At 39.0% G+C, this 12,971-nt stretch overlaps 1 protein-coding gene across 4 annotated transcripts in view; it reads left to right on the top strand.

The window, feature by feature from the left end:
- The window catches only part of arhgef28a (Rho guanine nucleotide exchange factor (GEF) 28a), an 87,959-nt gene that overhangs the window by 18,169 nt on the left and 56,819 nt on the right, over positions 1–12,971 (top strand). For all 4 annotated transcript variants that reach the window (XM_036528840.1, XM_036528838.1, XM_036528839.1 and 1 more), the window contains exons 4-7: positions 524–820; positions 6,913–7,096; positions 9,705–9,894; positions 10,546–10,621. In XM_036528840.1, the coding sequence (XP_036384733.1) occupies positions 524–820; positions 6,913–7,096; positions 9,705–9,894; positions 10,546–10,621 (747 nt within the window). The remainder of the gene's footprint in view (positions 1–523; positions 821–6,912; positions 7,097–9,704; positions 9,895–10,545; positions 10,622–12,971) is intronic.

The following is a 12,971-nucleotide window of genomic DNA, read 5'->3' as shown; positions in this document are numbered from 1 at the left end:
TTGAATGATGATACTTGGTGATAATGATGAGTTCAAAGCATTCCTGTAGTAGGCATGCCCTTCTGAAAAGAATGATGAGATGATGAAATTTTGGGGATTTGTGGTTGTCATATTGTGGTGGGTCATTATTTGGATGCTGGGTATAATATGCTTTTTGTATGGAGTCACAATGAAAAGGATAAATCAATATTTAATAGTTAATGGAACAATGTTAGTGATTATTAAAGTTGACTGAACAATTGAAAAATTATAAAACTGTAACTTTGTCTAGGTAATTATGGCAGCCCTCATAAACTTTATGCATAAAAGGGGCTCTCATTTGTGTGTTTCCCTCGTTTGCGTTCATAGATTGAAGGGCTTGTATTATTTTTGAATACTTATTTTTATTATTTTTATTTTCCTTGCCTATTATGGGAACATTATCCTTAATTGTGCCAAATGTACCATGTTGCTTTATCTTCATGATGTTTTTACCTCCTGATGTAAAAAATGCAATTAAACCAGTTTGTGTGTTCTTCTTCAGGTCATAACACCTTGGAGATGGTCTCAGTCACAGTTTGCCTGTATATTGATGGAGGGCCCGTTTCCTGTGTTGGCCGAACATCTCTGGAGTACGTTCTGGATGATGCTCAGGAACTGGCAGACTTTTTGGTCTCCAACTCTCACTGCCTGAGGATCAGTAGCTACCAGGACATCCTCGGCAGGTTTGGACTGAGTGACGAAGCCACCCGCAGCAAGATGGATGAAAACGTCACAAAGGCCTTGGCCAACATGGCTTTGCCATGTACGTGGAATGTCCTTGGAAGCCAGCCTGGTGAAGGTGAGTGTTCAGTTTCTAAGGTTTTTCAGTTTCTAGTGTAGTCTGATCATGAGTTATGAGTTATGAGTTCAGTGCTGCCCGCTGTAGACTGCCTTTTCTTCCAGGGTGTATACTTGTACATTGAGCTCCTCTATGTCACAGAAATTGGGATAAGCCCCTATGATCCATCCAGACCCAGACATTGCTTCCAGTGCAAGGAATGGCCTAATTAGTACACATTTTGCTGATAAAAAAATTCGCAAGGTGCCCTCTGTCTATCTTGTGGTCAGTGTTTCAAGAATGAAGCTAAAGATTGTTGCCTCGACATCAGTGTGTATCTTTGTAAATGACATGTGATTTAATTTTTCTAAGAATGTATTGTTCTGGCTGGTATGAAATTATTTGATTACATTAAATCCCATGTGCCTCATTTTGGAGCTGTGCCAGGCCATAGTATGTTTCCAGTGGTTGCTTCTGACATCCTTCTGACATCTACACTTTTAAAAGGTTGCATAAATATCGCTGCCTAGACCATGTCATGTAGATTACAATTAGCAACAAGCTCTGTGTATATTACCTTAGACAACTGCCTCTCTGTGAAGCTTCTCTTCACACGACATCAACCATTAATATGCTATTGAGTAGAGCAACGATTCAAATTTGCTGAAGCATGCTTCATAAAGTTGGATTGGATTTCAAATCAGTTTTATAACATTGTTGATTTAAATTAATCAATATTATCTATTCTGATTTATTTCTGGTGTTTTTATTGAAAAAGATGCTTATTTTTTTGATATTCCAGTTTACTCTATTACAATGTGGTGTAGCTTTTATTACTGTCATACCGTAATCACACACTGTTTTCTAATGACCATGTATTTACCCATGTCTTTTCAAAAAATGGCAGTTGCACAGTTTGAGAGTGGGTAAACAGTATGGATGTTAAAAATTAATGTTTTTAGGATTGAGTTGTATCAGAAGTGTCCGCCAAAGACTACCCCCAGTCCTCCCTGAGTTGCCTTTGCTGAGTGTGGTGAAATGTTGGGCGCTGGCCCGTTGCCAGGAAGAGCAAACAGGGAATGGGGGTACTGTGGTATAAAATAAAAACATCAGATGACATGCTTTCAAGATGCAGCAGAGCAAGGAAAATGCCTCCTCAAAGATGGGGCAATTATAGCCATTAGTGTAAAGAAGATTATGAGACAGTGAGGTTTGCTGAAGGGTCTTTTAATTGCGATCCCATATGTTGTACTCTGCAATCACAATAATCACGCCGCTCACTTCTGACTGCCTGATCTTTGTAAGGTAAAAGGCAGTGGCTAATACCACATATATTTTTCATAGGTGAGATTAAGAATTCTTTTTGAAACCGTCCTCCATTTAAAGTAATCATGAGAACAATATTTTAGCTCTCTCAGCTTTATGCCTGTTCACTCTCTCTGGTTCTTGTTCTGGTTGCCCATGGTCATAAAGGCCCAGACACTTTTTGTGAAAGAGAAGGGAAAAGGCTGGAACAGGATTATAGCTGAACGGGATAAGATTAGAAAAGGACTCCACAGACTATGATGTATCCCAAGGGTATCTCCAGTGCTGAATAAGTGAGTGTGTGTTTGCCTTTTTAATGCACAGAGCAAATCTCGTTTACCTTTAAATGCAATTATGGCAGTCTGTTTCCTTGCAAGACAAATCAAATGTCTTTTTAAAGCTGTCTGGCTAAATTCTTTTAAGATGTTGAGAAATTCAATTTGAGGGATCATGCAACTATTTTTCATGCTCTTTAGGGTTACTGTCTATTAAAGAAAAAACAAACTCGATCACATCTTTGTATTTGCTGTCAAAGTCAAGTCAAACATGCATTCTCAAAATGTTTTTAGTTTTTATGACAACATATCTTCTCAGTAATATTTGGGGGCTTGCATCCCTAGTTCTGGAGATCAACAGGATTTTAAATATTTTTGTTGAAATCCATGCTTCCATAATTCAATTGATTTTTTGGTTGTGGGAGGATTACATTTTTTCTGTTTTAACATACCATCATGAGTTACGCAGTCACTGACATTAAAGAAAAACATTGTGTAAGAACCAGAAGAGTATAATGTGTGCTTGAATGTTCCAGGGAACTGTTCTAGTCAAGGATGGAGCGCCACAGGGGTTAGATTGATGGCTTCCCTTACGCCTGAGTCAAACCTGAAGGGAAAAAAAAATATTTGTGTCTCCATGACCTGAAATACTTGTGTTTTCCTTATGTGGTGTGAATGATCCCTGGCATGAGGTCAACACGCCTTTACGTATGTTTTTAAATTAGTAGCTCCTTGATAGGATTCCAGCATGATAATATCTGATGCAACTTTCCTTTGGAAATCGTGCTGCCCATCTGCACACTTAAAAAACATAGATTGAATAATGATTGAAGAGTGAAACTGAAGACAACAATAAGGTATTTTATTGTATGCTGTACGCATCGAAAAACATTTGTAATAGCATAATCATCTCATCTCTTTAGTGTATAAATAAATGTCTTTCTGACCCTGTTCACTATTTGCCACTGCTCCAGCTTCCTTGCGAAGAGCTTCCAAGTCAATCATTTAGTAAAAAGAAAATCATGAAGCTATTTCGGTACAAGGAATCTTTGAGAGAACACCTTTTCTTTTTTCTTTCTTTTTTATATTTTTGCAGGGCTTTAAGCTAAAAATAACAGAAGTACCAAGGACATGATCACATAATGAGACATTAGGGAGTAAAGTTATTCAGTTTGGAATTTGAATAGCTTATAAATAAGACACAAAATAAATCAGCCCCATTATATCTGTTCTTTTTAATCATGTGCTGGAAAGTTGAACAAATTGTTTTTAACTAAAAATTCAGTTTATTTCCAAAATGCAATCAGTTGGTCAAAAATTGTGGAATTTGCATGCAAGTGAAGAGTTCTGATATGTTATTAAATCAGCTCACATGGAGTGGAATTTTAAGTGTGAACTGGATCTCTGAGATTGCATTACCATGGAAAGTGAATATTAGGATTACTTTCACCTTTGTGTGTGCATGCAGAATGGTTCAATTATTCTTGATTTCCCTCTCAACTGAAATTCATCTAAAGACAACTTTGCCATCTGCACACTAATGTAAATCTGAAACAATTACAGGGAAAAAGAACATGGAGTTCTTCTGGGTCCCTACAAATAGAATTTAAAAATATTTTTTTAGGCTTCCTTATGAAATGGCAAGGTCTAAGGTATGACTCTGAATGTTGGCTCCGTTACATTTTGAATAAATTAATACAGTCCAACATGCTGTAAATTAAGGCTTTTACAACCTCAAATTAAATGAAATGGTCTAATTACTCTCAGAGCTACAAAAGCTGTACATCACTGTACATAATCTCAACTTCAAGCAGAAGAAAAGTTGTGCGTTGTAATCAGGTTAAGTCTGAATTCAGCGCAAGATTTCAGTCTACACTTTTGTAGAAAGCGGATCAGCCCTGCTTTGAAGAAACTATATCCAGAGGATTAAACTAATGACCCATCTTTTCTCTTTTCATTCTTTGCTTTAGAAAGCAGGTGGAAAGAAGCCTCTTTTCTCAGACAGCCGCTCAGAATGAGAATGTCTGATGTGTCACTGCTGGCAGTTTGCACCTTCTCTCCTGGCGTGCAGAGAGATGACATGTGGGATAACTATTAGCTTTTGGTATCCCTACATGGCATGTCAGTTAAGAGAAGACAATAGGCTGTTGAAGAGGGCCAAAAGACTGAGGAGAGGACTTGATTTAGGGGAGGCAGTGTATATCCAGTGACCAAGGCCGGATTCCAGCCTTTGTGTGACTCTCTACAAGAAGAGTTCAGCCAAGAAGTTCTCAAATTGCATCAAAAATTAAAAATATAGATGATTGGTTTACTTAACATTATTCCATAGCTTATTTCTTTAAAGGTTATCAAATTATACTGCTGAATGTAAAACTGAAACAATTCAGGCTAAGCAGTCATGTACCTTAGAACTTATAGATTCAGGTACAGTACCCAAACTATAGTACCAGGTTAGCTTTCTGGTAGGCCAGCCCAGATATGCTTGACAAGACCTGTATTGTTTACAGTTCTCTTCAAACGCACCTGTCTCTTAAATGCAAACAAATGTACTATACAATGCCACCACAGTTTAACACGGGGGGCGGTGCTGTGTTGTTTTGTCCTCTGACCTTTGTGCATACTACAAAAACACTGAAGTGTTCAATGAAGCTGTTCCCCTCTGAACAACTTAACCAGAAAGACTTACAGTCCAAATGAGTTTTAGCAGGATCTGGCCTCACTGGGGGAAAGACAATGCTAGCGATAGCTGAAATTCTTCCACAAGTTGTTGTGTGTGGTAAATTATGCAGCCTGATCTGTGCCAGGCACTGGGGTTGTGAATCCTCTGTGCAATTTGACGTCAGTTTGAATTAGCAGAGGGTTGCCCCATTCATTTCTTTCTTGGTTTGAGAAACTTTTCCTAGAAGGACTCACTTTTTCCATAACGTGTGGGTGGGCATTTGAGTTCCCTTTAATGACTTGTGTTCACCAGATTTTGTTTATTGATCCACGCCATTCCACCATTAACATTTATTAGCTAAGATAATGTTGCCATGGTATCCAGTCCATTTAAAAGGACATGGACACAGTAAATAATCAGGATAAATTTAAATAATGTAGGCAACAGAACTGTGCTGACAGTGTGACATCTTCACCTTCTAGCTCACAGTGTACTGTGCATTTTTACAGACAGGATGAGCTGGTTTAGAACCGTCTGAATTCCTGTGTTTCTCAGGGGCCTAGTTCTTCCTGAAACGGCTCTCTAGGAACCAACATGAGCTCTGCCAGTAGGGGCACATTCAAAGAACTAAAGAAAACAGTTCAGGGGGAAAATGTAAATTGTAAGGAAAGTTTTCACCAAAAGGAAATGAAGACTGCCCATGGGCTTATGGAAGACAAGGGGAGAAGGATTCATAGGTGAAAGGGCCTACTGATGTTGATTGATGCGTGACACTTGCACAGAATATCACAGCACACCTGGGGTGACAGGTCAATATATCTGTACTTGTGAATCTGTAGTATTCACTTGAGGACTTTGAGACAGTATGATTACCAACCAAAAACGACGTAAAATTAATGAAAAAATTTGAATGTATATGGGCAATATTGTCTTGAAAATGTAAGAAAAACAGTTACAATGTTGAACAAAGTGCATTTTTGTCCAAGAGGCCTTTGCTAGCTGTCACAAACATTTCACATTTGTGTTAGAAGACAGTCTTGATATTCTTAATCAGGTTTCTGTGGATTGGTCACATGTAGTGTCACAGGGGCACAGTTTCTGGGACTTGAACAATGAAATTAGTGAAATAAGTAATTCCACTTCAAAAAAAAAAAAGAAGACAGACTTGAGGAATATGTTTATAGAGCTACAATATGTGTGCCATTGTAGGATCCAGTAACATTGGACCATGCTCAGCTTATTCAAATGGTACAGCTTTCATTTTATCTTCACTGCCTTCAGTTAAAAGCCTGCATTATGAATGCTGTGTACAAAGAAATTAAGTGTGGACAGAGTAAGAACGGGTACATCTGAATCTCAGGCTGTCCTGTACAATTTAGCAAATTATGAGCCACTGGGATCAGTGTTTATGCCCCAGAATCATGTTGTCTTATGCGGGAAGCTGTGTGAGCCTTTTGACCTTTTCACTGCCTGTTATTTTCAGATGTAAAAAGAATTAGTGCAGACCTGAAAGATCAGCTGACCTTTAGTCTTATGTCTGGTTTCTACTGAGGGATACAGATGACACAGCTCGTGCAATGTTTTTCTATAAGCCCCTGAATAAAGGTGGACTGTGAATGCCGTCTCTGAGTTGGAGACCCAGTGCTAAGCTAGCCCTGAACCCCTGCCTGAGGGCTCCTGGCTCGAGGCCTGTTTACCAACTACTTAGCTGCTCCTCTAGGTCTTTCAGGATTCACAGTGGTGTTTAATATCTGCTCTGGTATTTGAGTTATTTATGCATATATTTCATGTTTTTTTAAATAAACTTTGACACAAATCTCTCTTTTTCTCTGTCTCCTCCTCTCTCTTCCCTCGGTCCTCTCTCTCCTCTCCAGAACTCCATCCCAGAGAAACTATGCTCCACCTGGCTGTGCGTCTGGGCCTGCCTCGCCTCTCTGAGCTCCTCCTCTGTCAGCCTGGGGGTGTGACCGCCTTGGGCTTGTCCAATGAGGAGGGCGACACGCCCCTGCAGCTGGCCAGACAGTCCGGAGAGCAGGCCATGCTGGACTGCCTTACAACGTGAGTAATTTTGATAAAGTTGTATTCACCCCATAGGGTCAGTGTGCAGTGTTCTACACTACTGCAATATTGTACAGTCCCTCTGTCATGACTAGTCTTATGGTCAAACAGTATGGTCATAGATTTAACCAAAATTAACAATAATAATGTTTCAAAATCTTTCCTTCTGTTCCTTCTGAGTTTAAGAAATGTTAAATAAAAAGATGTTAAATATTTTTAGAGAAGCTATTACATATAATATGAAAAACATGATTTATTCAGTCAAATACATAAAAAGCACTGGATTTATACATCATACAGTGCTCCCACTGGTGGTACACTTTCCCAGCACTTTTAATGTAGTTGTTTACAACATTGCAAAGTTAGAAGCAATATCTATATTTTGTAAAAGGCTGTCTTACAAGAAAACAGCTTGGCACAGTGTGTATGAAATTAGATTGAACTAGGTGAAATCTGATAAAGGTAAATTGTCTTCTGGCAAGCCTAAGGCTTGTAATGTGAACGGACATTTCCACCTCATACCAATATAGATTTTCAATATTCCCCTGCAGAAATATTTGCACCCAAAGTATATAAGAAAAGAGTGTGGATCATGACAGCACGTGGTTCTGTAACAGAGTTAGTGGAAAACAAATATCAATAGTGGTCTCTTGGACCCAGTGGTGCATCCCAGATATGTAACCCTTTCCCCTCCAAGAGATGTGTTGCCCTTTCTTTGTTATGCATATTGTTTTGGATTGCTTAATCACTAAAAAAGAGACCTCCTCCAAAAATCACAATTTAATAAGTTGTTTCATTTTAACTGGTTACATACCATTCTTTTTTGGCTCAAATACTTCCCTTATCTCTAAATTATCTCTCTGAAGAGAAATGAAAGATGTTGGATTGCCCACTTCAAAACAAGCTCTCCACACTACTCTTCAAAGATAATTTCAATTAAAAAAGAATGCTTTGTGAGAGCTCCATTGTATGAAGGCTACCTGGCTCTGAGTCATGTTCAGATTTCACGCAAAGATGTCATTTGTGCTCAGTTAAAGCCTCCTCCCTAAACATAATCCAGACAGACAAGCTACTTTCTCTCCCCTGTAAACAGGTCTAATGCTGGAGTGGCAGAGGCAATTCTCTTGTTCCACTCAATCTCTTAAATATGTTCAAAGCTGGATCAATTATTCATGGAGTTGGATCAGTTATTACACAAAATTAATACATGTGACTGCATGCTTCAAGGTCTGAGCCTTTCTCCAAATATGCATGGTCACGTTAGCATGAGAAATTAATTTAGTGTAAGATATTGTTCAGTTATGAAATTAAAACCTCAGATTAGCGCACGGGCAGTGTGACGAAAGGCCATGGGACACCAAGCTCATTTTTATGGAAGTCCTTTGGCTGCAGAACCCCAGTTGAAATCAGCAAAATGTTAAGATCTCAGCAGGTTTTTTCAGAAGGAGGTGTATCTTCTTTATCTTGAGCAATTGTATTTGTTTTGAGTTAGAATTGCAAACCTGATAAAAAATATATAAATAAACGGCTGTTTAGGAGGACCAAGGCAACAGTGTGCCATTATAGTCTGCAGCCATGGCAACCAAGGTCACAGAGGAGGCAGAAATATCAGGATTTGTGTTGGCGATAGAAGCAGATGGAGGCAAGAATTGTGTATTACCTGTGCAATGGTATCGGGGCCAGTCTACACGGCAGGTCCACAAGCTGTATGTGTTGTTCTAACCTAATTTCTGAAACATGGCGAAAAGTGAATGGTGAGAACTGTAACTGATTTGACTTCAGAAAAAGCAGCACTGAAACTGAGAGGCAAGTAAAGGTCACATAGTCACAGTTGGTTCAAAGAAAATATGCAACTGATGGTGACATTAAAGACTCGTCATTCAAAAGAGAGAACGGTCTATTGTTCCAAAGAGGAAGAAGTCAGTTTCTTCGGATTCATGGGGCAGGGAAGGTAACTTGATAAATAAACCCAACAAATAGGAGGATTTCTGAGACATGTTCTATTGTTAAATCACCTGTAGTAACACAACTGATTCTACTACATCAGAGGAGTGAATAGTATTAGAGATCCTGGAAGGAATCTGAAGAAAAGAATGAGCTCATTAGTGAGTGCCAGATATGTTATGGATCATTTAAACGTAGCAATTATGTTTTGCAACTCTACAGCACAGATATAGTGTGAATTAAATTGATGATTAGCACACTAAAAATAAATTAGAACGCTCAGTTGTGTCTGTGTCAGGGAAACATCTACTGATGTACAAGTCCAATCTATTTCTTTTAATTCATGCAAGAAATGGGCTGACAATGATTTTCAGTTTGAGGAAGTTTGTTTTTGTTTGAAATTTATAACGGCAGTTTATGGCACCATATCTAATTTAGCCTCTGAAACCATTGCCTCCATAAATCAGTCCTAATCAATATATTACCAGTACACGCCTCAGTTGATTTGTTTATGATTGTCCTATCTGTGTCAGGGTTTCTCTGTGTCTAAACTGACTGTGTTGCCTTTATATCTTAACAGGTTTACATTACATGCTATGATGCCTGGTCTCTAGACAGAAAACACAAGAGACTCAGATAATGTGCCTCATGGTTCATTTTGCAGCCCTCCCAACTCGCCAGTCGTGCCCTGTGTCAGGATGTCCCAGGTCTGGGCCAACAGCTCCAGTCTGCTGAGGTTTTGCCACAGCTCTGACACCCTGACACTGGTGTTTGGAAGGGGTTCAGATCAGAACCACGAGTCCAACATTCTTCTCTTAAGGAAACACCAAAGGGATGAGAACTCACAGAGAGAGGTGAGTGTAGACCTCAGCCCCATATAGTCGACTATGCCTATGTTACCTTTTTATATACATTTTTCTGGCCAAAATGTCCATTTGAACACAAAGGTAAACACACATTTTTTTTTTTTACCATTTCAGGGATGTAAAAAAGGTACTTTTTGTAACATTGTGGATACAGAAGCACTTCCTTAATTGTGAAATCAGACCTGAAAGTGCGTTGAATTGTTTGGCAACAAGCCAGTAACCACAACCTTCACTTTCTGGAGGCAAATTAGCACACAATTTAATTCTTATGCATTATAGAATTGCTTCTCAAGATGTTTGGTTAACAATTTTCATTAATCATTTATCTTAAAAACTCCATCATGTATTCTGGTTATTGAAAAGGAGCTATTGAGACTATGAATGTGGAGTATATTAAAATGATAATTTCATGTCATTCAATGGTGTCAAGTGTTGTGTAGTGCAAAAGTACATGGCAGATGATCACATCTGTTTTGCTGTGCTGGTTCGGAATAGTTTTAATATTCGCAGATGTACTCACACTGTGATGTAAATTGGTGTGAAATGCTTCTGACCAAGGAAGCTGTTGGTCTCAGAACTAAAGCATCTGATGTGTTTCATGAGTTTCTTATACTTCAATGTCTTTTTTGCCCCTTGTAGACCAAAGCACTTAAAAGAAGTGGACTGCTGAATGAATGTAAAAGGGAAGACAGTGAAGGAGACACAGATAACAAAGGTAGATTGTTTTTTCTATTTGTTGTGCAGGTTCATATAATTCATATTTCTAGATGAGAGTATGGTTATTGTGTGGTGTTTCTTCCCGTTAGTAACATGACAATTCAAATGTATCCTTTAGGGAGCTCCTATCAGAAAGTCATATGAATCAGTATGTGGTAAAACATGATATCTAAAATGTAAGCAATATGATTTGAAGATGTCTGTTATACAGCCATAAAATATAAAACATTAAACATTAATCATATATCAAGTACTGCAACATTTTTACATACATACTTTTACAGTTTATCTTATAATACGTGCATCAAGTCACATGTTGAGTGAGATTTAGATTTTTTTCTGCCACAGGGCAAAAGTGATTGACATTTACCTTATTTGCCAGTGCCACCTCATGTAGATGCATTGTGACTGAGGGTGGTCCATCAATGGCTGATTCCAAATGCAAACCATCCTTCCTCCGCTACTGCATCGATAATGGTGCTTATCCCATGAGTTAGGTGCTAGACTGAAAATGTAGCAGACATATCTCACATATCAGGCACTGCTTTGTGTAGCATAGTGGTTAAGGAGCAGGACTTGTAACCGAAAGGTTGCCGGTTCAATTCCCGCTGGGTCACTGCTGCTCTACCCTTGGGCAAGGTACTTAACCCACAGTTGCCTCAGTAAATATCCAGCTGTATAAAAGGATAACATTGTAAAGAACTGTAACCTATGTAAGTCGCTTTGGATAAAAGCGTCTGCTAAATGAGTAAATGTAAATGCTTTGCAAAGCAGTGCCTGATTTATGTACATGGCACCAGTCACCAGGGAGGGGCTGATTATTTTAAATGCACTGAACAACTTCCTGCTCATGGGGGAAAATCTGGAGGCTGCCCATCATTACCTCAGCCTCACGCGTTTAAAGAAACGAACACTCCCAAGTCTAAATTCTGTGAGCGTGTGTCGCATCAACGCTGGTGTTAAAGTCCCACCAACACATTCCATTTATATTGTATGTCTGTACATTGATGTTTCGTCACTGCTCCACTCGGAAGAACCATGATAAACACCGCAGCACCTTTGATGTAAGACTCAAATCCGTTTAGCATGTGTGAAAGCCGGTTTCACTGAAAGGACTGCGCAGCGTCTCCCTCTGCTGGGGGACGTGACAATGACGGCGCATTGCAGACCCTTGTTTTCCCCTGACAGTACGATAAATCAGCCGAACATATATTTCCCGAGGTATGTGGTCTGTTTGCTGTGTTCACATCAGCTGTAAGGTCAGCTGTTATCTATGTGGGGCATCAGCTCGCCTCTCAGCTTTTGATTTAGGGAGAGAGCATAGGCATATTTACTGCTGTGTTTTGCATGGCTGAAAAGCATGACATATTGTTGTCCTGAGCGTCAAGAACAATTGAGCTGTCAAAGTAACCGAGTGAACGCAGTTTGTGTGACCCCTTTCCTGCTGTTTGTTTGCACAAGTGCAGTTTTCATCACAGGTAAAATCAAAGAAAAATGTAGCCAAGAGGAAGAGTGGAAAGTATAAACAGTCATGATTGCATATTTCAGACATTTCAGATTACTTTATGTAGCCATGTCTCATCTTCTGCCTTTTATATCAAGCCTTAAATGGCAGCTGATCAGGTTTCTTGGACTAGAGTGGGAGGACAGACTTTGAGCAGCTGTAAGCTTATTCACACTGATAGAGGGTGGCGGAGACCTCTTATTCCCTTATTCTTTTGGTACAGCCTGTCACAGTTTTGTAGCCTCCATGAATAATAAATTATGAAAAAATGACGAGCTACAATAAAACAATGCAATCATGTCTTGTTTGGCTTGGCCAACACCAATGAAATTTTGGCTGGCAAAAAAAGGTTCCAATGCGCAGTGTCTCTGGAATGTTTTGCTAGCTATTTTCCAGCAAAAAAAAGGCTCATGTCTCATTTGTCTGGATGCCTCTTTGGGTAAACGGTTGAGCTGAAGTGTTGTCTGTGTCTGGCCCTGGAACACTGCCTCTGTGACTTAAACTATCAACAGGAAGCTAAAAAAGATCAACAAATCTGATAAAGTTCCAGTATTATATAGGCCCACATTGCTGATTTTGGAGATGTCAACTGAAAAGGGTGCCCATATTTTTCATGCATGTTTAGACTGAGTTTTGTTGGAAAGGGAGTTTACGTAAGTGCTTTTAAAACATATTACTCTCTTGATTTTGTATTTTTTTTTTCCGGTAGAGTCAATTGATAGTATCTAATGGTAATAATTAAAATAGTTATTATAATCAGCAAAGAAGCAAAATAGGGACTTTCTATGTGTGCAGAAAATCATCCAGTTGATTAACCATTAAGTAGTGTGTCGTGACTCTGCTA

This window comes from Megalops cyprinoides, chromosome 5, assembly GCF_013368585.1.
Source record: "Megalops cyprinoides isolate fMegCyp1 chromosome 5, fMegCyp1.pri, whole genome shotgun sequence".
NCBI lineage: Eukaryota > Metazoa > Chordata > Actinopteri > Elopiformes > Megalopidae > Megalops > Megalops cyprinoides.
This window is presented reverse-complemented; position numbering and strand designations above follow the sequence as displayed.